The 23,400-nt window shown below is 41.0% G+C and overlaps 1 protein-coding gene across 10 annotated transcripts in view; it reads right to left on the reverse strand.

The window, feature by feature from the left end:
- The window catches only part of RBFOX1 (RNA binding fox-1 homolog 1), a 2,697,109-nt gene that overhangs the window by 612,102 nt on the left and 2,061,607 nt on the right, over nucleotides 1-23,400 (reverse strand). For all 10 annotated transcript variants that reach the window (XM_050966439.1, XM_050966435.1, XM_050966438.1 and 7 more), the window contains exon 6: nucleotides 10,370-10,411. In XM_050966439.1, coding sequence (XP_050822396.1) covers nucleotides 10,370-10,411 — 42 coding nt within the window. The remainder of the gene's footprint in view (nucleotides 1-10,369; nucleotides 10,412-23,400) is intronic.

Here is a 23,400-nt window from a genome sequence, read left to right on the forward strand (position 1 = left end):
ATAAAAAAATGATGCTAATCATGGACAGGTCCTTACCATTCTCCCGACACCACTTCTGGAATAGAAACTAAAAGCAACAACTTCATTATCAGAGAAATGCTGTTTCAAAATAGAAAAAACTGACAATTTTCCATGTAAATAAAGACACTGTGTAACCAGGTGGTATCTTTGCAGCTTTCCATCTAACATCAGGGTGGGACTACTTCAAGAGCAGAAACATTTGTGTGGGCATCTACAGAAAAACATGTCTCTGCTTTGCTTTGTTTGGTTAAATTGGGAAGTACCCTAGGAGACACCAGATGACTGCTTTTACATTTTGGTTGTGTTCTACACAGACAGGAAAACTCTCCTGAAGTCTGTGCAGAAGTTAATTATCCAGCTGAGCATGACTATTTGAGAGCCATCAAATTCTTGCCAAGATTGAAGAGATCCTGAGTCCAGAGCAGATGTAAGGCTCCGAATATCACTGCTTGTGTTGTCCCAGACCAGTCAGTCACACACTCCTTCTGAAAGTGGCCTTATACAAACCAATGTTGGGGTTTTGTTTTTTTTTTAAATGACACCTCCTAGAAATAGCCTGCCTGGAGGGGGTATGGTCCTAAATGCAGGGAACTGTCTGTGGAAATGTGGGGTTTGAACAGCACTGAAAATGAAGACAGGTTGGGAAGAAGACACCAACCTTCAGACACAGCCAGAGCTCTGTATTGTTTTATACATTACCATATAAACATCTGATGAGCATTTACACCAAAAAGTTGACCCTGGAATTCTGAATTGCCTCAGAGTAGGCAAAAGAGAGTAGGCTACAGATTAAGCTTCTAGCGTCCCCTCCAACAGTCCACTAAATACAGTATTTTTATAAGCACCCCAGACTTCTTCATCTCCATTAGAAAATTGCTGGAGGCTGTAAACCAGAACGCATGTATGACACTCCAGGCTCAATGCCACTCTGGAAAGTGTCAAATTCAAAGCGATAGAGAAGATTGCTACAACTCCCCCTCGCTGGACATTGAACTGGAGAGACCTGTCTGCAACCCATGAAAACCTCAAGAGATGATATGACTGTTGAAACTGTGAGAGTGGAGCATAACTGGAAAGCTAACGAGAGCCTTAAAAAACTATGTTGACACTCAAAAGTCTGGGGGCAAAATCATGGCCCTCGAAGTCAGCAGCAAAACTCCGGTAAGGCCAGGATTTCACCTTTGCTGTTCTACTGGTCATGAGTACCTGTCAAGTGTGATGTAAATGAGGTCCTGCAATTGGATCCAGCCACGTGGAGATAATGGGGCTGTCTGGGTGCAAGGGCCCATCTGAGTAGCTCCAATGGTAGGAGAGGGACCTTTAGGTAGGGGCTGACCTCATCTACTGAGGGGAAAATCACTACCACCAAAAAACAAAAAGGAAAAGACATCAGGTACATTGTTTGAGTACACATGGCCAACTAAGAGGCCTGCTTGATACCCAACTCCCATATGATCACCGGATATTTGCAAATTTAAGTTAGGTGAACTCAAGTGTACATGCATAATTGAGGGCATCTAACTTTGAAAATCTGGCCATAATTTCCCATCAGTAATGTTATAATACCTGTGAATGTCCACCTTTGTTTTTGAATGCTGGAGTTCAGATTAATAGTCAAAGGTCTTAAAGACCTAACATCCACTTCAAATAGGAAAGCACACAAAAAATGAAATATTAAAATGATATTAAAGGTTTAGCAGAAACCCTGAAAATTGGAACTCAGAGTTAAGCATCTCCCTCCAAACAGTAATGTATGCTGATGCAGAGAGAGAGTGCTGCAGGATATGATATATAGAAATGAGAATCACACACTGTTCTCATTGTGCACATTTCAGTGTGAATAAGACCTACCTCTCAATTTCTTTCTCCCATGCCCATCTCAAGTGGCATGACCTTTTACTACAGTAACATGTCTTAGTGTGCATGTTACTGTTTTTAATTTATTTACTGTTTAGAAGGTAGGGAAAATATTAAAAGACCTATCAATGACCAAATCCAATAATGTTTTTCTCTTTTCAAGTGGTGGTACTGAGCCTCTGCACCTCCTAGATCTGTCAGATCTCAGAAGGAACTGATGATTGTATATAATGTTTCCCACTAATGAATGCATGCAAAGAAAGTTGTTAACTGGAGTCACAATTAGGTCACCCAAGACTTAAGATCAAGAGACTTAATCATACCATTTACCATTAGACTTCATTGGTATTCACAGGAAGGCACATTAATAAACCCTCCTACATGAGGGTTTAAAACAGTTCCATGCCCATTTTGCAGTGCACATAAAGTATTACTGCACAAGGATCAAAAACATTAGTTTAAACACCCAAATTCATGCACATATGATACAAAACTTAAAAATTAGGTACAGTTTATAATGGAAAATGATTACCTCTTAGTAGAAGGGAAGGCTGGAGGAAACCCAGTGAGGTTTAGGTTAGGATTTTAGTTTAAACAAGGGCATTAGGCTCTGATTAAAATCATAACCCCAGGTTAAAGTTGCAGCAGTAAGGAAGGTTCACTAGAAGCTGCAGACAGACTTCGAAGGCAGTCACTGTGATTTTTATAGGTTTATGAATTACAGCTTATTTCTACCTAAGGCTGCGATTCTAAGCTTCTTCACAACCTTAAATAAGCTGTATGATTCATGTTTCAAAGCCTGATTTTTCAGAAACAAATATGAGATGAAATAGGTTTTTTAAAATGATTTTGAGCAAGCTGTGAGGTTTGTGTTTTCACAGACAATTTTTAAGGCATCAGAATTAGAATTAAATTCAGCTCCACAAGATCGTTCATAATGCCTTAAAACAGCTAAAAGTGGCTGGGGTGGGTGTAGCGCCGAGAGAATGGGAGATGGAATCTATCACTGATAAGGGGTTTAAATATCAGAATTGGGGAATATAAAACAGAACAGAGAGGGACTGAATGGATAACCTTATTATTTTTGTTACAAGAAATGCCAAAAATACCTCAGTGTGTAGATGGAGGAAAACTCTTGGAAAAACAAGAGATGGTTTGTTTCTTTGCTTAATTCCTTTTGAACATCCTTTAACTTTTAATACATCTTTACCTTGAGCCAAGCCAGGTCAGGCACAACACGCTTGGGCAACATAAGAAACTCTAGTACTATGAAATATTCAAGATAGTACATAGCAGGGGCTGGCAACCTGTGGCATGTGAGCCGATTTCCTGGCACCCGGCTCCCAGCCAGGGTCCCTGCCACCAGCCCTGCTCAGCCTGCCGCTGGCTGAGTGAACGGAACTCCAGGCTGGAAGGAGGCTGAACGGGGCCAGCGTCTGGGACCCCAGACCGGCGACAGGCGCGCCCCCTGGCTCCCCGCTCACCGTGCTCGGGTTCTGCGGCTCTTGGAAGTGTGAGCCACCGGGGTGTGGGGCCCTGAGCCTGCTGCGGGAGGGGCGGCAGCTCACACTCCCGGGAGCCACAGAAGCCGAGCGCTGTGAGGGGGGAGCCAGGAGGTGCACGGGGACCGCTGCCCGCATGCATCCACTTCAGGAGCCCCCCCCCCCCAGGGAGGGAAAAGGGCCGCAGCCGGGGCAGACGCACGCCCCTCGGCTCCCCCACTCACCGCGCTCGGATTCTCTGGCTCCCAGGAGTGTGAGCCGCCACCACTACCCCTCCCACAGCTCCCCCCCCCCCCGCTGCCTCAGCCCTTCACGTGGAGTTTTGCCTCCACATGGAGCCAGCGTCTGACTGGCATGGGCATGGTAAGAAGAGTCCCAGGGGGCAATCAGGGAGCAGGGGGAGGGTTGATGGGTCGGGGGTTCTGGGGGGCCTGTCAGGGGGCGGGGAGTGGTTGGAGGGGGCGTGGGAGACCCAGGGGTCTGTCTGGGAGCAGGGGTGTGGATAAGGGTTGGGGCAGTCAGGGTCCTAGGGGGCAGTTGGGGGAGGGGTCTCAGGAGGGGGAAGTCAGGGAACAAGGAGCAGGGAGTCTTAAGTAGGGGGAGGGGTTCTGGGGGGCAGTTAGGGACAGGGGTCCCAGGAGGGGGCAGTCAGGGGACAAGGAGCGGGGAGGGGTTGGGGGTTCTGACGGGGGCAGTCGGGGTAGGAAGTGGGAGGGAGTGAATAGGGGCAGGGCTCTGGCAGGGCTCTCCCCTCTTTTTTGATTGTTGAAATATGGTAACCCTAGGTGACAGGAGAGCCAGGGGGTGCATGGGGGCTGGCACTCACATACATCCACTGCAGCCTGCAGGAGCCCCCCTGGGGGGGGCGCAGGGTAGCAGCCTGGGCAGGAGGGGTGTGGCTTCTCCCCACTAGTGGCGTCGCCGCCTTTGCAGGACTGCTGCCCCCCTGCACTGCACCAGCTCCTCCATGGCTGGGGCTCCCTGCTGCCGCAAGTGGGACACTGGCTCTCCGGTGCATCTGGAAGGCAGCTCCCCCCTGCCGAGCTGCTGCAGTGGCCTGAGCCCGGCAAAGCCAGTGAGTGGAATCGGGGCGAGGCCACCAGGGTGGTGTGGGAAGGGGAGGGGAGGGCTCATGGTAGGGCTGTGCACCCTCCAAGAGAGTTCAGGGGGCTGGGAGGAGGGAACCTGGTCTGGGGAGCACCCCTGGGCATGGCTGGCCCCTGGGGTCTATAAAGGCTTGTTGGGATTTACTCCTCAATGAACCGATGTCCAAGGGAGGGGGGCACAATGTGGAAGTTTCACCATGGGCACAGAATAACCTTGCACCGGCCCTGCCCCAGGGGGTGCGTGCACCCCAGGTTAAGAACCACAGCACAAACCTGATAAGATCTGCATTTTAATTTAATTTTAAATGAAGTTTCTTGAACATTTAAAAAAATGTGTTTACTTTACATACAACAATAGTTCATAGACTTAAAGAGAGACACCTTCTAAAAATGTTAAAATGTATTACCGGCACACAAAACCTTAAATTAGAATGAATAAATGAAGACTCGACACACTACTTCTGAAAGGTTGCTGACCCCTGGTATATAGGAATACAAAATCATTGCTAATAGAGACAACTGAAAGAAAGGCATAAAAGCTTTGCAAACTTTAGAACACAAGAACGGCCATACTGGGTCACCCAAAGGTCCATCAAGGCCAGTATCCTGTCCTCTGACAGTGGCCAATGGCAGGTGCCCCAAAGGGAATGAGCAGAGAGGTTATCAAGAGAGCCATGCCCTGTCACCCAATCCCAGCTTCTGGCAAACAGAGGTTAGGACACCATTCCTGTCTATGAATCTATTCCCCCCCTCCCCAATTATATTATTGGCCTTCACAACACCCTCTGGCAAGGAGTTCCAGAGGTTGACAGTGTGTTGCATGAAAAAATAGTTTCTTGTGTTTGTTCTCAACCTGCTACCTATTAATTTCATTTGGTGGCCCCTTGTTCTTGTATTATGAGAAGGAGTAAATAACACTTCTTTATTTATTTTCTCTATACCACTCATGATTTTATAGATCTCTATCATATTCCCCCTTAGTCGTCTCTTTTCCAAGCTGAAAAGTCCCAGTCTTATTAATCTCTTCTCATACAGAAGCCATTCTATACGCCTAATCATTTTTGTTGCCCTCTTCTGAACCTTTTCCAATTCCAATACATCTTTTTTGAGATGGGGCAACCACATCTGCACGCAGTAGTCAAGGGGTGGGCGTACCATGGATTTATACAGAGGCAATATGATATTTTCTGTCTTATTATCTATCCCTTTCTTTATGATTCCCAACATTTTGACTGTCTCTGCACATTAAGTGGATGACTTCAGAGAACTATCTACAATGACTCCAAGATCTCTTTCTTGAGTGGTAACAGCTAACTTAGACCCCATCATTGTATATGTATTGTTAGGATTATGTTTTCCAATGTGCATACTTTGCATTTATCAACATTAAATTTAATCTGCCATTTTGTTGTCCAGTCACCCAGTTTTGTGAGATCCTTTTGTAGCTCTTCACAGTCTGCCTGGGACTTAACTGTCTTGAGTAGTTCTGTATCATCTGCGAAGTTTGCCACCTCACTGTTTACCCCCTTTTCCAGATCATTTATGAATATGTGAAATAGGAGTGGGCCCAGGACAGATCCCTGGAGGACACCCCTGTTTACCTCTCTCCATTCTGAAAACTGACCATTTATTCCTACCCTTTGTTTCCAATCTTTTAAACAGTTACCAATCCATGAGAGAACCTTCCCTCTTATCCCATGACTGCTTATTTTGCTTAAGAGCTCTTGGTGAGGGACCTGGTCAAAGGCTTTCTGAAAATCTAAATACACTATATCCACTGGATCTCCTTTGTCTGCATGCTTGTAGACCCCTCAAAGAATTCTAGTAGATTGGTGAGGCATTATTTCCCTTTACAAAAAACACGCTGACTATTTCCCAACAAATTATTTTCATCTACATGTCTGACAATTTTGTTCCTTATGATAGTGACAACCAATGTGTCTGGTACTGAAATGAGGCTTACTGGCCTGTAGTTGCCAGGGATACCTCTGGAGCCCTTTTTGAAAAACTGGCGTCACATTAGTTCTCCTCCAGTCATTTGGTACAGAAGCTGATTTAAATGTTCCAGGTGGCATACCAGAAAAAAAGCTTTCAGACATCTGACTGTGTTATATACATCAATGGAAAAAAAAAATCACTCAACATGCGCTAAATGTGAAGTCCGTTGCTTTCCATTGCAGCCAGTTATGTAGTGTTGATAAGTTGGAGAGATCTCAATTAAATAATTTAGACATCATAAACATTAACTTCCAATCAGCATACAGATTAGCATACAAGAGGACATGGATAATAGGTTGAAGGGACAATTGTTTAAGTCATTAACCGGTGGCCAATGCCTTATTCAGCTCTTTAGTACAGAACGAATCATACACACAATGCTACTTAATGATTATAATTATTTACCATTTTTACAGTGAGAGCACCCTCAGGCCTGATCTGCAGCAGAGTTTCATTATGTTAGGTACTATACTAACAGACCAAATCAGAAAGCCTCTGCCCTCGATTTAGAATTTAAAAGTAACCAAAGTAGACAAAGGGTCTGAAAAGGATACACTATATGAATAAATTATCAAGGTGACAACTGGTATGTCTTGTTTGATTTTATGTATTTGTATTATGAGACAGAGGTTTAAGAATGTGTTAGCTAACGTGTTTAAGAATTACCTATTTTTCCTAGTTTGGACGTGGCCAAATAACTCCAAATTTACCATTCCCAACCTGGCTTTATCATCAAGGTTTGATCATAGCACCTTTTCTTAAAACCTCCCAATAAACCAGGGAGCATCACTGCTCTCTTTCTAGGTGGAGTATCCTTGACTTGAGGACTGCCTGTCATGGGCAAGGATCCAGGACATTGCCAGTCTGGCAGAAAGGGCTTACTGGAGTGAAGAGGTATAAGTGAGGCTCATTGTACAAGTGCTGGATTGGATAGCTAACAAAGAATTGATAATACCCTAGCACACATTCATGAAATGGACACTGTGTTCCCAGTGGGAGTTTGTTACACAGATATTCTTGAATCATATCCACTGATGGATAGTGTCACACCCCCTCTGGCTTACTTGCAGCATAGGGAGAATATTTAATTAGGACTGTGCTTCCAGTTTACTTAGCTCCAAGCTGGTGTTACTGCAATCTTCCTGGATCTTTGCTGCTGTGGGATGGCTTTCATATTCTAGAATTTCTAATTGTCTTCCAGTTTTAGTGCTATAGCGCTCTCTCTATATATATATATTGTAATTTTAATTGAAATGCAATTATATCAGAAAAGTGATTTTGACACAATGGCATTAAGAGTTACATGTTGAAATTCACTCAGTGACATCCATGTCGAAGCTGCCTTCCCTGCAGTCTCAGCCGGGCACCTGAAGTTAAACTGGCCTCTTTTACCTTATGTCATCTCCAGTGGTAAAGGTTTGCCATTTGAATTTGACAATGTACTTTATGTGAATGACAACAGAATTCATCACTTTCTTTCCCAGCCATAGTGACCCTTCAGTACTAACCGTGGTGAAAAACTGTAAGCAAGTAAGACTCAGAAAAATTCAGAAATCTGATCTGACGAGGAAGTTGTCATTTCTGACCATAAATGTACGATGGCTTCAACACTGTTTTTATCAACTGCACCCACATTTATTCTTTCATTCAATCAAGTCATTCATTCAGTGTTCTTTATGTTGTTACTTTAGACAATGTTGCTTCAAATGTAATTTTAGTAGACATAGAACATTTCTATTTGCCATGTGGAGGCTTTCATAACTTTTTTCAATTAGTGCAGTTCACATACAGCTTGTGGTAAAGCTCAGTCTGACTACAAAAAACAACCCCCACCCCCAAAACACCTCTAGTCCACTTGACTGTGAATCAATTTTCAGCACATGGGATGGAAAAGTAACCACTTTCATTTTGTTATTAGCTTTTTTTATGGTATTTTTCGTATTCAGTTATGTTTGGATATAATAAGGCAATACAACAATCTTCATACTGCCTTGCATAAATTTATCATAATAATGTTTGGACATCAGGAATTTAATATACTATGAATATGGTATCTTCCAGCCACTTATTTGTTATTGTATTAGTTGATATATCACTACAAAGGGTTAAATTCAGGAAGGAGCTGACTGGTACATAGACAAGACAGCACATATCTAGGAAGGCACACAAACACCTCTGATAGCGACCCTCAACCAGAGTGATCACTATATTTTTTTACATTGATTGGATAGAAAAAATGGATTCTAGTAGTTCTAAAACTGTGATGCAATAATAAAAGAATTTGAAAAAATCACATGAAAGAAGAGGTACTGCTGTAAACTAAGCTGGAAGAAGCCATTTTACTCAATAATCAGACAAAATCACACATACTTAAGAAGGATTTGTGAGCCTGCCTCCCTCAGATTTTAAGAGTTCTCTTTCCTCTATTCAGAGAAGAAAGTTTAATAAAAAGAAACAAAAAACTTCTTTTTTGATTCTCATGGCACTACTTCTTCCCAAGAAGACTGCCCTCCAGTGATGTACAACTCATAGCAATCTTTCAGCTTTGACAACTGGCTCCATTGAGACATTACTACTCTAATGACAAAACAGAGCATCATCACAGCTCCTAAATCTCCATGTTAACATTAGTGCAGTCACCTTACATCAGCAAGACAAATAGCAAGGAAGAAGTATTTAAAAAAAATAATTAAAAATTAAAAAGTATTCCTCACAGAATACAGCATAGTGAGCAGGACTATCCTAACAGTTTCTTTAATAATTTTGATAGATTCCAACTGACTAGTGTGACTGAAAGATCATATTGTTAAAACCAAGTAATAGCTCATAGCAAAAAAATTAAACAAAACTTAAAAAGAAACTTCTGATTAAGTTCATGAAACACATACTATGAATGGAATATTTGTTTACATTTATACGTAATGCTATGTAAGTCTTGTCAGAACTGCTGCTGCTTGGTTCCAGTCTTATGGCCACAAAAGCAAGTCGGTGATATTTTCTACTTCCAAAAATTAAAAACAAAAATGAGGAAATAAAAAGAAATATACATCTTCTTACACAGCCAGTGCTACAAAGTTGCCTCTCAACTCTTAATAAATATAGTTTTAGCAAGGAAACACCCAACATAGGGCATGACAAAACTAGTTTTCCCACTGTTTGGCCATATTCCTAAAAAGTACTTGCTGTGTGTGTATACATTTTAACACCAGCTTGAACAAGTATTAGAACCTATTAATTGTGCATAAACATACTGGTGCTGAAGAAGCATCTGCAGATGCATTTGAACCAGCAGCACAGACTGAAATACTGAAGAAAATCTGGCATTTCCATTAAAGGAAAAAATCAAAACAAGGACGGAGCAACTTGGGTATAGGAACTCCGTTATTTATAGAGCATGCCACAAAACCACAATAAATACATATTCTACAATCCTTGAACTCTTTTGAAATTTGCTCTTGTTCTTGACATTAATTTTTATCTGAAAACAGGTGTAGCGCAGACAGTGAAAAAAAGAATGTCTCAGCATCTCAAACAAACTGGCAATGGAGAAGGATTGTGAGACATTTGACCTGTATAAGTAGCAGGGCTTCATCTTGTACATAAATAAAAGGACCTGAGTGTCAGACAAATTCCCGAAAAAAAGTATTCATAGCCAAATCCAAATAAATTATATAAGAAAAATCCATCCATACTGTAATTGTACTTCATGATAAGATATACAATATTAACTAACACAATCAATAGTAAATTAGCTGAGATGAATATGTTCCTCTCTTGAACCCGAAAGCTTCAGTCCATTTTTCAAGAGAACTTTTTGTTGTGACATGAGTAAGAGTCTGCTTATTGTAGAGTAGGGAAGAGCATTCTGCATATTGTTGCACTTACCCTTAGTGGTTCTCTTTCACAACTCATCTGTTGTCTTGAAATCTACAAAGAGAAAAAAATACAGATTGAAACAAGGCATACCTCTTTTGAAAGGTAAAGCACAGGAAAATAATAAGGTAAAATTTATAAGGACGTTTTATTGCATTGTGGATTTGGGGGACATTTGTGTCAAGAAGAAAGTCTTGTTTTCTCATTTACTGTTCTTTGATTACATAAGGCAAAGTACATAGCTACCACAAAGCACCATTGTAGTTCTACTGGGTGTAAACAATAACTCATATTCATTTATTGAACCGGACACAGCAACAAAATGAGGTCAGACACATGGATGGATTTTAAATGACAGAACCAACTTTTATTAAAGTTAAACATATGGGAGGGAAGCTACCTGCCCATCACCCATACTCTTCTATATCAGGCATTTAAGAGATTCCAGTAAGGGGGTTACACGTCTCCAGTCATATGATCTGTAATTAGTCGAGGTATGCTCTCTTCAGCCTACTGCCCAGGACTCAGCTCTTTCTGAGTTCTAGCACGCTGCCCACTCCCCTGCAAGGTGCAGAAAGGTGGGGGACCTTGGCCCCCTTAGTGCCACAATGTCTGACCCTATTCCATGAGCCCCAGGCCAATCAGCAAAATTCCAGGCCTTTTACCCCTGGGAATTGCTCATTTTTTCCTTTAAACTGTATTGGAAACCAGATGCAAGCTGTGAAAAATTAACAGCTCAACCAAATACATCAGTTAGGTACTACACACATTTCTACTTAACTTACTGTGGCTTTAAGGTGCTGTGAGGAACGCAAAAAGCTCCCTGGATCTCTGCTAACTGGCCCTATGGGAACAAAAAATTCCTTCTTGACCTTCAAATGTGTGATCAGCTAGACCTGAAGCATCTGCCAAGCTGGATTCCCAGTTCCGGATGAGCAGAGTGAGTGTTGGAACAGAGCTGAAAGAGGCTCTACTTGGCCCTTGCTCCAGGTTAAATCCTTGACCTGGAGGGGGCTGACCAATCAGCACCCCTTCCCCCACAACTGTTGCCAGAAACTCCAAGGCAGGGGATGTGGGAGGAGCTTCCTGTTGTCCCTCAGCAAGACTCTCTCCCCCTTGCTGCTAGGGCTGTCCCATCAAGTCCCCTCCATGCCACATTGAGGCACGTAGGTGACATCTCACCACAGTATACCTCCAATGACTGTAATTATCTTTCATCACAATTGCACTTGATGTACACACAAAGTAATGGCACAACATATACATAATTAGCAACTGGGTGAACTCCAAAGAAAGTGGAGGTAAATCTCCAGTTCAAGGAAGTATCAGAAATTCAGACGCTTTATTTGAAGGGTCTCTGAACTATTCAAACCTCTTTGATATACAAAATTTAGATGGCTGTTTCATGAGACAAACTATCTTAAAAAAATCCTGTACTTCCCTTTTTGAGTCAAGTCAACCATCACAAGAGCAGACTTCCTCTTATGATAATTTTACCATTTCCACTTTGTCTAAAGTGGACCTGTGAAGTGTAGAAGCATTTTTAAATGTTTTTCCTTAAATTTAAACCAAATAAAATATATTAAAACCTTTTTTAAAAAAGCCAATTGAGTTCAGTCTAAGAGAAAGAGAGACAGGACTTTTCCTGGATTTAATACCTAAAATGGTTCACACATCCACACTACAACTCCAAGTAGCACATGAACAAGCTAACATTTTCACAGCACACCATACAAGTAAAATATTAATCATGGGAAGAATTAAATCAACAGATCCCTATGATCCCTTCCACATCTGCTAGTGGTGGGAAACTAATCTTAATGGTACTGGAAATGGGTAGAACTGATTCCAGTGAATATCCCTCTCCTTCCTGTTCCTCTCCCATTCCAATAGGTTTCCAAGATCCAGCATTAAATTTGAGACATAGGCCAGTGAGGAATTGGTGAGTGAACTATCCCTACATGTTTCAGATATAACAAATATGAGGTTATTATTGCTGGGTCCCCATCAGGACTCCATGGGAATGTTCAGGCATTGACAGCACAACTTGTGAGATAACTATGCTACTAGAGGTAAAGTGGGTCCATCAAGGCAGAATGGAAAGGCTGGGAATTCTGTGGGTATGAAGGATTATATCCCTTATATCCCTTATTGCCCCCTAGACCCATTCTGCTAAGGGGATCATGTAAGAGAAAGTCCACAGGGCTCCTGCCCCCTGCCCCCATTTGGGTTTTTCAACAGATAGGTGGTACAATATGGCATATAATTATCGAGTTTTAGTTTTTGTGGCATGGGCTGAACCATTTGCCTAGGTTTTGTGAAGATTAGTTAAGAAAATAATTCAAAACTGTTGTAATTATTCACCTTACTGAATATCATTAACTTTGTAAGTATAATCATTGTAGTTTCTTTTTTCCATAAAAACTTGCATGACAAATATAATTCACAAGACACTAAATAAAGAAATATGCAGTAATACTTCTTTACGCTACATTCAGAGGTTCAGAATACATTTGGATACCACTATGCCAAGCAGGCACTTACAAGAGGGTAAAGTCTGAAGCAATACACATCAACACAAGGTATTTTATTCCCCTGGCTGCTGCTGACCAAAAAACCAAAAACCTCTTTCAAACAAAAGCAAACGTATTTATGAAATTCTAAAACCTTTGTCCTACTTAGCAATGGAAAAAACTCTAATAAATAAAAAGCATAACTTTCCTTCCTTATATGAAAGGTACAACAATAAATCCCCTATGCCAGAAAGAAAATTACACAGCACAAAAAAGATCTATGCACATGTTGTTTGTAGTCTCTCTAACATAGCACAAAGAGGAGAAAGGTATTTATCATTGGTCTACATATAAATTTTCCCCCAAGGAGTAAAATTAAGTACAGCTAAAGTGACTGTGTCTTGGAGAGTAATTATTCCATTTTTCAAACTTGGTGCTTTTCACACCCGTTATAAATTTAGTTAAAATTATATTAGACTACACTGTAAATATACTTATGTAAGTCCCAAGAGTTCATTTTAGATCTGAATCCTCTCTGGGTCCATCTGTTAGTGTTGTTTATAAAATGTAACTACGTTTCTAAAAAAGTCTGGAGTGAATCTGGGGACTTGATTTTTTTGTTTGATTTTTACGGTCTTTTTTGGGGGGAGGGAGGGTTGGAATAATTATAATTTTCACTTAACTGATACCAGGTAAAATGGTGAGTACTCCTGATTTTAGACAATGGTCCTATAAACATTAACACAAGTGGGTAACTTTACCCATGTGTGTAGTCTCACTGAGTCTACCTAGAACTACAGATGAACATAAAGCTATTCCCACATGTAAGCATTTGCAGAATCCATGTCATAAATAATCTCCATCATTACAACAGCTAGTTTTTACACAGTGCTATGTAGATCTCAAAGCAGTTCCCAAAGGAGGTAAGTATCATTATAACTGCTTTTATATAGGTGGAAATGGAGGCACATGGAGGGTAAATTATTAGCTCCAAGTCACTCATCTGGCCAGTGGCAGAGCCAGGAGAACTAAGGTTTTCTGATTCCCAGACCAGTGCTTTGTCCATTACACCACATTGTTTTCCTTTAGAAAATTTGACTACATAGAGGGATAAAGAGTTCACAACATTTGTGCTAATGCCACCTCTGCAACATTTCTCTAGTCACCTTCCTTTGTCCAATCATAAGTAATGTCAGTCTTAGATACTCAATATCCAAGGCACATCTTTAGCAAACACCTTTAAAAATAATAAATCCTGAGAAACAGCAACATATGTACTCATCAATCAAAAGCAATACAATTTGCATAAACACACATACACAGTAGATAGTTTAATGAAAAAAGCTTCATGGAGGCATCAGTTTTCAGGATGCTAGTGCAGTGCAATGCTGCTTATTACACTCAACACAATGGTTGCCCTGCTCCTTTGTCCTTTCCCTCACTGCTTTGTCATAACCACCTGTGATCTCTGGTCATATGTTCATATGGCAAGCTCTTTGGGACAGGGGTTGTATTTTGTTATATGTCTATGTACAGAGCACAATGGACCCCTGATCTCTGATTGTAGAAATACTTGGATCCCCCAGTTAAATACTAATATTAGTATTAATAGTAAAAAGAAAAAGTAGTTACAATATAATATAGACAACTCTTCATCCGCATAGAGATCAATAGGAAATAGAGGATTTAGAACACTGGTGATAGTTAACTTATTTAAAAAAATAATAACTTGCTATTTACTTTATAGCACAGGAGATCTGGAGTTAGATCGTCTTCACTTCCCGGTTGGGAACTGTTGCTCCTCTGATATACTTCCACCTGCCCTACATACTCTTCCCTGCCCATACATGTTTCAACACAACACTGGTCTCTGATGAAATGTGTACATCTACGAGGCATTTATAATCCCCTCTCATTTCAACAGCCACACCAGCTTGGTGTGACTGTAAATGATTGTCCATCATTTAGCTAAAATATAGAGATAATTAAAATTTTAAACAGCTATTGACTGTTCTATCTTACTCATTTGGAATCTTATCCAAAGTTGTCAAGAGAATAAAACACAATTCATCTTTGCTCCCCACTCTGCCACAGTTGGGAAAGGTAGATGAAATATCTAGGTTGTAGCTTTAAGATGTATCATCATGAAGAACAGTGCATCACCCCCCCGCAATTGTCTGAAGCTATGGGAAGACACCTTCTCTATGGACTCCATTCTGCCTCTCACCTCACAGCGCCCCGTTTAGACAAATATAAAAATGCAACTTTCCATACATTTATCAAGGACATTTGAAGGCAAATTGGGAGGGACAGAGGAGTGAAAACAAAAACAAAATCCAACCCTCAAACTTGTCTGTAAAAGTCTGAAAAAGGAAAATAGTTAGTAGTTGCTATTTAAGCACATAATTATCTGTTTTAATTAGATGACAATCATTTGGAGGGCCATCAAGTAGTGACCGTTTGAATTAGGAAATTTTTAAACAACTTGCTGAAAAACATCAAACACTGTAGACACCAGGACTAGAAAGTGGCGTGTAGGAGTGAAATGAAGCATTTATACATGGTGGAGGAGTAAACTGATGGGTGCAGAGAAGATTGAAAGATCAAAAATGCACAAGTCCACACAAGGGTGTAAGGAGAGGATGATTATGGATTATCTGTCTTCATTTAAAACTCCTACAACCCATCTGACCAGCAAAGTAAACAAAAAGCAACTTACTTAAAAACAAAACTACTCTAGCCAAAAACATATTTGAAATACATATTGAAGTTTACCTGTGTGACCCTGGAACATCTTGGTGACTACTAGCAGAGTGTGTAGATGTACACAGAGTTTTCACAGGGATCCTCTGGGTCAGATGTGTGCATATTAAGTCTACCAGTAGGTGGCATGTGTGGTCTCCACTATGCACCCACTGGTCATCTATCACTGGGAAACGTAGGTACAGAAAATGTTTAAGGAATTATGTATCTGTACTGAAAATTATGTTCTTAAGATATGTGAATTCAGACAGGTCACCAGAAGGTGGTAAATGTGCTCGTCAGGCAGGTGTGAAGAGACACTGCTCTCCCTCTCTCTGGTTGGTCATGTGTGTGTTATATGCTTCATAATGGAGGCCTAGATACAATCTCAGCCAAATGCTGATCAAGAGATTGTGAAATCAACAAGAAAAAGAGGCACACAGGAGAACATAACCAGCATGAAGCATCCTGTTTATGAGTAAAGACAATTTTTTTGGGGGGTGGGGGCATAACTGGGGATATGGGGAGCATCCTGGATCTTTTCTACTCATGAGACAAGCTGACAGTGTCTCTTGTCTCATGAACAGAAGATCACAGCCAAGGCTGGATGTAATACACTGAAAGGAATTGGGGTAAGCTTAGCCCTGTAACACATGACAGTAACTAGTTCAGTAAGTCTAGGCCAGTGGTCCCCAACCTTTTCGTCTGGCGGGTGCCAGACAAAGGACCATGGCGGCGGTGGAGCATCCGCCGAAATGCCGCTGAATTTCAGGGGCATTTCGGTGGCGACGCCTCTCAATAAGCCTGGTCTAGGCTCTGGAGTGCATGTTATTTTATTGTATATGTAACTATTTGTTTCCAATATTTCTACTTGCTATCACTTGAATCTCTAGTTTGGTTAAAAGCATTTTTTACTTATTTCTACTATAAATTTATCTAAGTGCTCTGTTTTAAGGGGAATGGTGATTGAGGTCTATCTGGTAAACTGGGGTGTACTGGGAGCAGGGACTCTGTGAATGCCAAGGGTGTCCAGTAGAACAAGGGCTGGGGACACTCGAGAGCTTGGAGCATACCTATCACTAACCTGCAGAGGTACAGAGGAGCCTATGTAGGCTGACGGGAGTGCTGGTGTTGCCTGTGAACTCAGGGAACTGACCCATGGCAGGCACAGACGTGGCTTCCTCAGGCTAAGGACAGGCCATAGCAAGATGCTTCACAACCGTAGGTATCCCCAGGAAGTGTCACAAACTGGAAAGAGTGTAAAAGTCAGCCTGCTTTACCCACTAATTTCTATTCTGAGTGCATTTCTCACCCTTCTATCTGCCCTTATAATGCCAGCCTCAGTGGAATTTGGTCAGAAATAGCCACAGCCATAGGGCTGTTGCTGTATTCTGAACTACCTGTCTATACACAGGGCAAGAATAACTAGATGCTGCAGTGTGGTACAAAGCTACACTCTCAGGTATTGGGGATGTCTCCATTGTCACTACTTTGAAGCACTGAGTGTGCTATGAAGGTAATCCCAAATTAGTGCCAACTGATACCACACCAAACCAATAGGTACTCTGTATATGACACATGTTGAAAGGAAAAATAGATTTTCGAAAAATGGTTAGATGTTCTGTAAAAGTAATGAGGACTAAGTTTTGTATCCCTACAGTTATAAAGCCAGCTTCTTCAACTACCACAAGTCCAGAGGGAGCCATAAAATCCTTAGCATCATAGGGGCTTTCTGGGACTAGAAACAAGAAATAGGTTCCACTTGAGAGCAGAAAAACGTTATCTGGCTTCTGGGTGAAAGTCATTGTGAGGGTGGGCGAGGGGGGGTGTGTGTGTGAAAACTTCTCTAGGCCCTTTTTGAAAATCCCAGCATTAATGGTTAAACAATTCATTCCCACCAGCATACATGTGGTATGTACATATAGATCCCCAGAGACCTTTTGCAAAAAGTGGATTGGGGCACTGCTTTGTCCTGTATATCTCCACCACCCCCTGGAATACCCTTTCTCTCCAATTATTCCAGAGGTGGAAGCGGGAAGCTGGTGCAAGAAGTAGATATGCTAATGGAGAATTCCTTAAAGTTTTACAGACCAAACTTCCCTGGGACAAAATATACAGCATGATTACATGATAATGGATTATTAGGACAGAATTAAGAGGGCAAAGCGAAAGAAACAAACAAAATATACTTGCTTTTATGTGAATAATCATGTTCAGTATGTTAACTAAATTATGAAATTAAAAGGATAAGCATTGGAAATTTGCATCTCCCTCAAAGGCATAAATACTAAAGGTTGCTCTCCATCCACCTAACCAGTACTAAATTTGCTGTCTTTCATTTTGTCTCATTTGCTAACTGTACTAGCTTAAGAGAAAGACTTTGGCAACCCTTAGCACTTAGTGGAAAAATATAAATAATGCACTTGTAATATGTAAACCTGTATAGATAGACTAGTGGCACTGAAAGCCATAACATATTTAATTTATGACCAAGAGACCTGAGAGAGAAACTTTGAGCATGTCCTCCAATCTGGAAATACGTGGTTTCTTAACCCTCTATGACCTTTGTTGTGGCATGCCTCTGGGTTGAACTAAATGCAGTGAATTTATTTATTTATTTTGCTTCTTCCCTTCTAGCTGTTATTTCTAGTTTGTATATAGAAGGTACCTGTTTTGTATCTCTCACATAAAGGACAACAAAGTACTGTTTATTGTTTAAAGGTACCAGCGGATTATTTTTCTTGTGCACCAGCTGCTATTTGAATACTGCTTATTCAGTAAAGACCCATTAGAAATAGAACGTGAACTTCTGGGGTAAATCTCTGATCAGGGCCTGCAAATGAGATATGGGTTGGTATTGTGATTATGTGTGTGATTGTTCTTTAACAACAAACTGCAAAACATAGTACAGTTGAGTTATTTTATATTTATTTAAAAGCAGCAAAGAATCCTGTGGCACCTTATAGACTAACAGACGTTTTGGAGCGTGAGCTTTCGTGGGTTAGTCTATAAGGTGCCACAGGATTCTTTGCTGCTTTTACAGTTCCAGACTAACACGGCTACCCCTCATATTTATTTAGGCAGCCATCCTCGACCCACAGTTTGAGAACCTGCTGTAATGACCCTTCAGGGAGTCATGAGGTTATTACATGAGGTTATTACATGCACAGTCCCCAAGAGGTGGGGGCAAGATGATGTGATGCCTTCTTCAGTTCCTACAATAAGGTCAACACATAGCTGCAGTTTGCACCAGTTTTCAAGAAGGTTTATTCTCTGTAGCAGAAGCAAGTGTGTAATATTTTTATGGGAACTTTTACTCAACTACCTAATTATTGTCTGCATTATTAAAAAGAGGAGCTATGGATTATGAACTCATGGTAGATTATTTTTTAATGTTCACAAAACAGGAAAATATTTGGTAAAATTGTTTTGTGAATCAAGGTCCATTGCACTGTAATACATGCCACATATTGAAATAGCATTAAGTCAACAGAACATTGTTGTGAGTGACAGCATGTCTTAAAGATTATTGGACAAATTTTAACCCTACGGTAACTCCATTTATGACAATGAAGATACACCACAGCTACATTTGGTTCAGTGTGTCCAAGTGTTACTGACCAGAATATGGTGAAAAACTACAGTCCTATAAAGTTACAATATTTACATTTCATTTAGGGCTAGAATGAGCCTAACCCTGAGTGAGGAGTAATTGCTCTGCTCCACAAGTATCCCTGGGAAGGAATCATTATTTGGACAGCCAAAATTTTTCTGCTATTCTTCTCTTATGCCAAATGGAAATAAGTTTCTATAGTCCTTGAAACAGTGCAGCTTACTTCTATTCTGTCCCTGGCCATCACGTGAAGAGAACGAGGAGCAAGACCAAGGCTCCAATCACTACACATTACAGCAAATACCCAGAAAACAAGAGCCTGTGCTCTTTAACATAGTAGCATCAAATAGCTATGTAGATCAAGCAACAGAGTAGGGTGATGCCAAAATTACTCCCTTGCTAAATCAAGTAGGGCACAGACACAATCCAGCTCTTAAAAAAGACAAAAAATCTCCCCAAAAAACCCAACACTAGCTGCTTTTACGTACTTTTAAAATGTATTACAAAGAATGTTCAAGTACAATTAGTAATACATTCTTAATGGTGGTACTACAATGTGCCACAATGAAACAGCTGATATTTCCCAGATATTGCTAAAGATTCTCTAAAGCAGGGGTCGGAAACCGACGGCACATGTGCCAAAGGTGGCACACAAGCCGTTTTTGATGGTACGCGCTGCTCTGGGGTTCCGGCTGCTTCCCCGTTGCCAGCTGGGGTCCCGGCCGCTGGCCCCCCTCAGCCCACTACCGGCCTGGGGTTCTGCTCACTGAGGCCAGCAGGAGGCTGAGTGAGGCTGGCAGCTGGGACCCCAACTGGCAAGGGGCCAGCAGCCGGAACCCCAGACTGGCAGCAGGCTGAGTGCTACTGTCACCCCAGACTGGCAGCGGACTGAGTCACTCAGCCCCCCACCGACCCGCTCAGCCCGCTGCAGGCTGAGTAAATGGAACCCCAGACCGGCAGCGGGCTGAGCAGGGTTGGTGGCTAGAACCCCAGACAAGGATCCCAGGCAAGGATCACACTAAATTGATAAGATCTGCATTTCAATTTTATTTTAAATGAAGCTTGTTAAATATTTTTAAAACCTCATTTACTTTAAACACAACAATAGTTTATTTATATAATATAGACAGAAAGAGAGAGACCTTCTACAAATGTTAAGGCACGGGAAACCTTAAATTACAGTGAATTTGGCACACCACTTCTGAAAGGTTGCCGACCCCTGCTCTAAAGAAACCTTGTTGCATAAAATAACTTTAGAGATGGTCACATACTAAGGTCTATTAGGATATATATTTTTCCTGTCCCACAAAGTTGCAGGTTTACATTGAGTAGGGTGAATACTTCTCAGTAATGTTAGGAGCATCTGGCACAGTTTAACATTTCTGTTTACCTTTTTAATGGGGAATAGCACTGGAACCCTTAATATCTCTTACCTAACCACAGAAAAGTAAAAAACTTTATATTCATTTTATGTCACCAGCTTCAGTGAGGTTTCATCCAACCTCCAGCGTACATTATAATTTGTATTAAGTTAGCATCTAGGGCTTTTCTCAGGATGGGAGCCCCATTCAGCTAGATACTGTACAAGTTACAGAAGACAGAAGACAGTCCCACTGGCTATTCCAGGATCTTGGGCTTCCTACTTGGTCCCTCAGCATTGTGATACCTCCTTGCAGTTTGCACTCTACTGGATAGGGAAGAGCCATCCAGATCCCCAAAATAAATCCAAGATCTCCCTGGATCACGACCAGTAAGCAGCCTTAATGCTTTCATCTGATTGTGAATCCAGCCCTCATAGCTTTAGGTTGTGTCATACTGTATGATTGTGTTTTAACTTCAATTTCTATGGCATCTAAGAGGGCAGGTAACCAAATTCTATCAAGTTTCAGATTTTGGTTCTGGAGAGTCTTCCTTGCATCACAGTATCATTACTATTCTTTTCTTTTGCCCAACAAAGAACAGCTCCGAAAGTTCTCTCACCAGCCTCTGAAATTCAAAATCTAGTCCCTCCTTCCCATCTCCTAGGTTGGGAACTTTGCTTATCCTTTTATTGCCAATCTAAGCTTACAGAAATTTCTCAGTTGATTTTCTATATAATTAATGAGTAAAGAATATCACAATCCAAGATGCAGAATTTTTATCCTGTTCTGTATTTAGATGCTCTTTTATCTCCTTGAATTCATCTGTAGCTTGTCATTAAAGGTTCTGATGTATTTGTTTCCACCACATTTTTGTTGGATAGGTTTAATTTTTATTTTTTTTTAGCACAAGTACACTTGACTGTCAAACTTTCTTATATCTTAGAGTTTATTGCATCAGGTCAGGGTTGAGGCTGATCACCTGTGCTTTAAATGGGCTTTTTCAATGGTTAAACAGAGAGCTACAGTTTCCAGGGCTGTCAATTCAAAACCTTTCAACAGCACTAAATTCACTGCTCTTAAAAAACATCCAATCATCCTCCTGTCTGTCCCCTCCCCCCCTCCACCCTAAAATAAACACCAATAAATCCTTTGCTTTCCTCTGAAGTTTATTTAATCTAAACTGAGCACAGTATTAGCTTCCAGGACATCATCAGACTCTACAATATCAGGTCCATTGGGGCGGGCACTCTATATTTGAGTTAATGACCGCACATCCTTCACACCACTTTCCACTACAAACAGACTGGCCAACAGATGCTACTGTTGTCAACGTACAGAAGAAGCCAATAAGAAGTCAGCATTTTCCTGCACATATCTCCTGTGCCAAGAACAGGGATTATACAGAGATGATTCAGATACCACTGTGTAATGGTTGGCTAATACTGTCTTTTTAAGCAATGCTCAACAGAGCAATGGAGTTTCTTTCATCCAGGTGCGAGTATAAACTGCTCTTGCCAGGCTAAGCAGCACAGAGTTAACCTCCACATCCCAAGTCCTAGAATTTGAACTCACATTGTCACAATTGCAGTGTGTTACACTGGTACTATGCCAGCCCTTTCAGAACACACTCCTAGACACTCTTTTAAACATTCATTCCCTCCAAAACTGTAAATTAACCAGCTCCTCAAGCTTTATGCACTCACTGATAGACCAATTCTCCCACTCTAATATGTTTAAAAAACCTTTCAAATCGTATTGTTAGATTTATTCCTCATATGTATCTTTTTAAAAAAATGTTAAAAACATGTAAAATAAAAAAGATTCTATTAACCAATAAAGAATATATGTACGATTTCAAGCTTTTTCCCCCAGAGGTCAATGCACCAATGCCATTTCAAAATCCTTGCAGAAAATGGCAAAATCTGCTATGATGCATATAATACAGTACCCCTGAATCTAAATGATTCGCTCATTTGAAGATTTAAACTTCATCAAAACAAAAATGTGCATATTATTCATACAAGGCTACCGTGTGCTATTTGCATGCGATCAAAACTAAGGGCTTGTCTTGACCTACCTCCAGCTCACCTGCAGGTTTTCCCTTAAACATGTTTCATGTTCACCCCTCAACCAACCTCTATTAGTGTTAAAAGCATGGTAGCCACCATACTCTGAGCTAGAAGAAAGACCTCAAGGGAACTGCAGTGAAGGTGTGCAATCACAAGTAATCACCACAATTGTGAAGATATCTCCAATCTCTTCCCAGAAGCCCCTGACTGTCGATCTACCTCTGCTCAGCTCCTTCGACCCCTTTGCTGAGATTTTGGCTTGCAATTTCTGTTTCTCTAGCTTCATTCATCTGTTTTTTGATAGAGCAGAACAAGCCCTTATGTCACATTGCAGTCACTTTGCCGTATGAACACACATGGATGTTGGTATGGCTTTGGGCTGAATTGAGCAAAACCCACAACTTTAAGTGTACAAAGAGAACAAAGCAGCATACCGAGTTGTGGCACTATTAATCTTGGGATACGCACTCAGTGTGTGTATGTGTTGGGGGGTAATTATACTCCTCCTACTGTCCAGTGTGGCTGCATAGGAGCTTGTCGCACCTTAGTCTTGTGAATTTCAGAATTTAAACCACCTTATATTTCTTTCCAAAGTTAGCAAATGTTCAATCTCTGAATTAGTTTATTAATTGAATATATAACACTTTTAATGTTATGTGATGTAAAAGCAATTCTTTTAATCTAACTGCCTAAAACACTAGGATCAATTTTTATATTTTAAGTAAAAATCTCATTTATCTCATTT

This window comes from Gopherus flavomarginatus, chromosome 9 (genome assembly GCF_025201925.1).
Source record: "Gopherus flavomarginatus isolate rGopFla2 chromosome 9, rGopFla2.mat.asm, whole genome shotgun sequence".
Taxonomy (NCBI): Eukaryota; Metazoa; Chordata; order Testudines; family Testudinidae; genus Gopherus; species Gopherus flavomarginatus.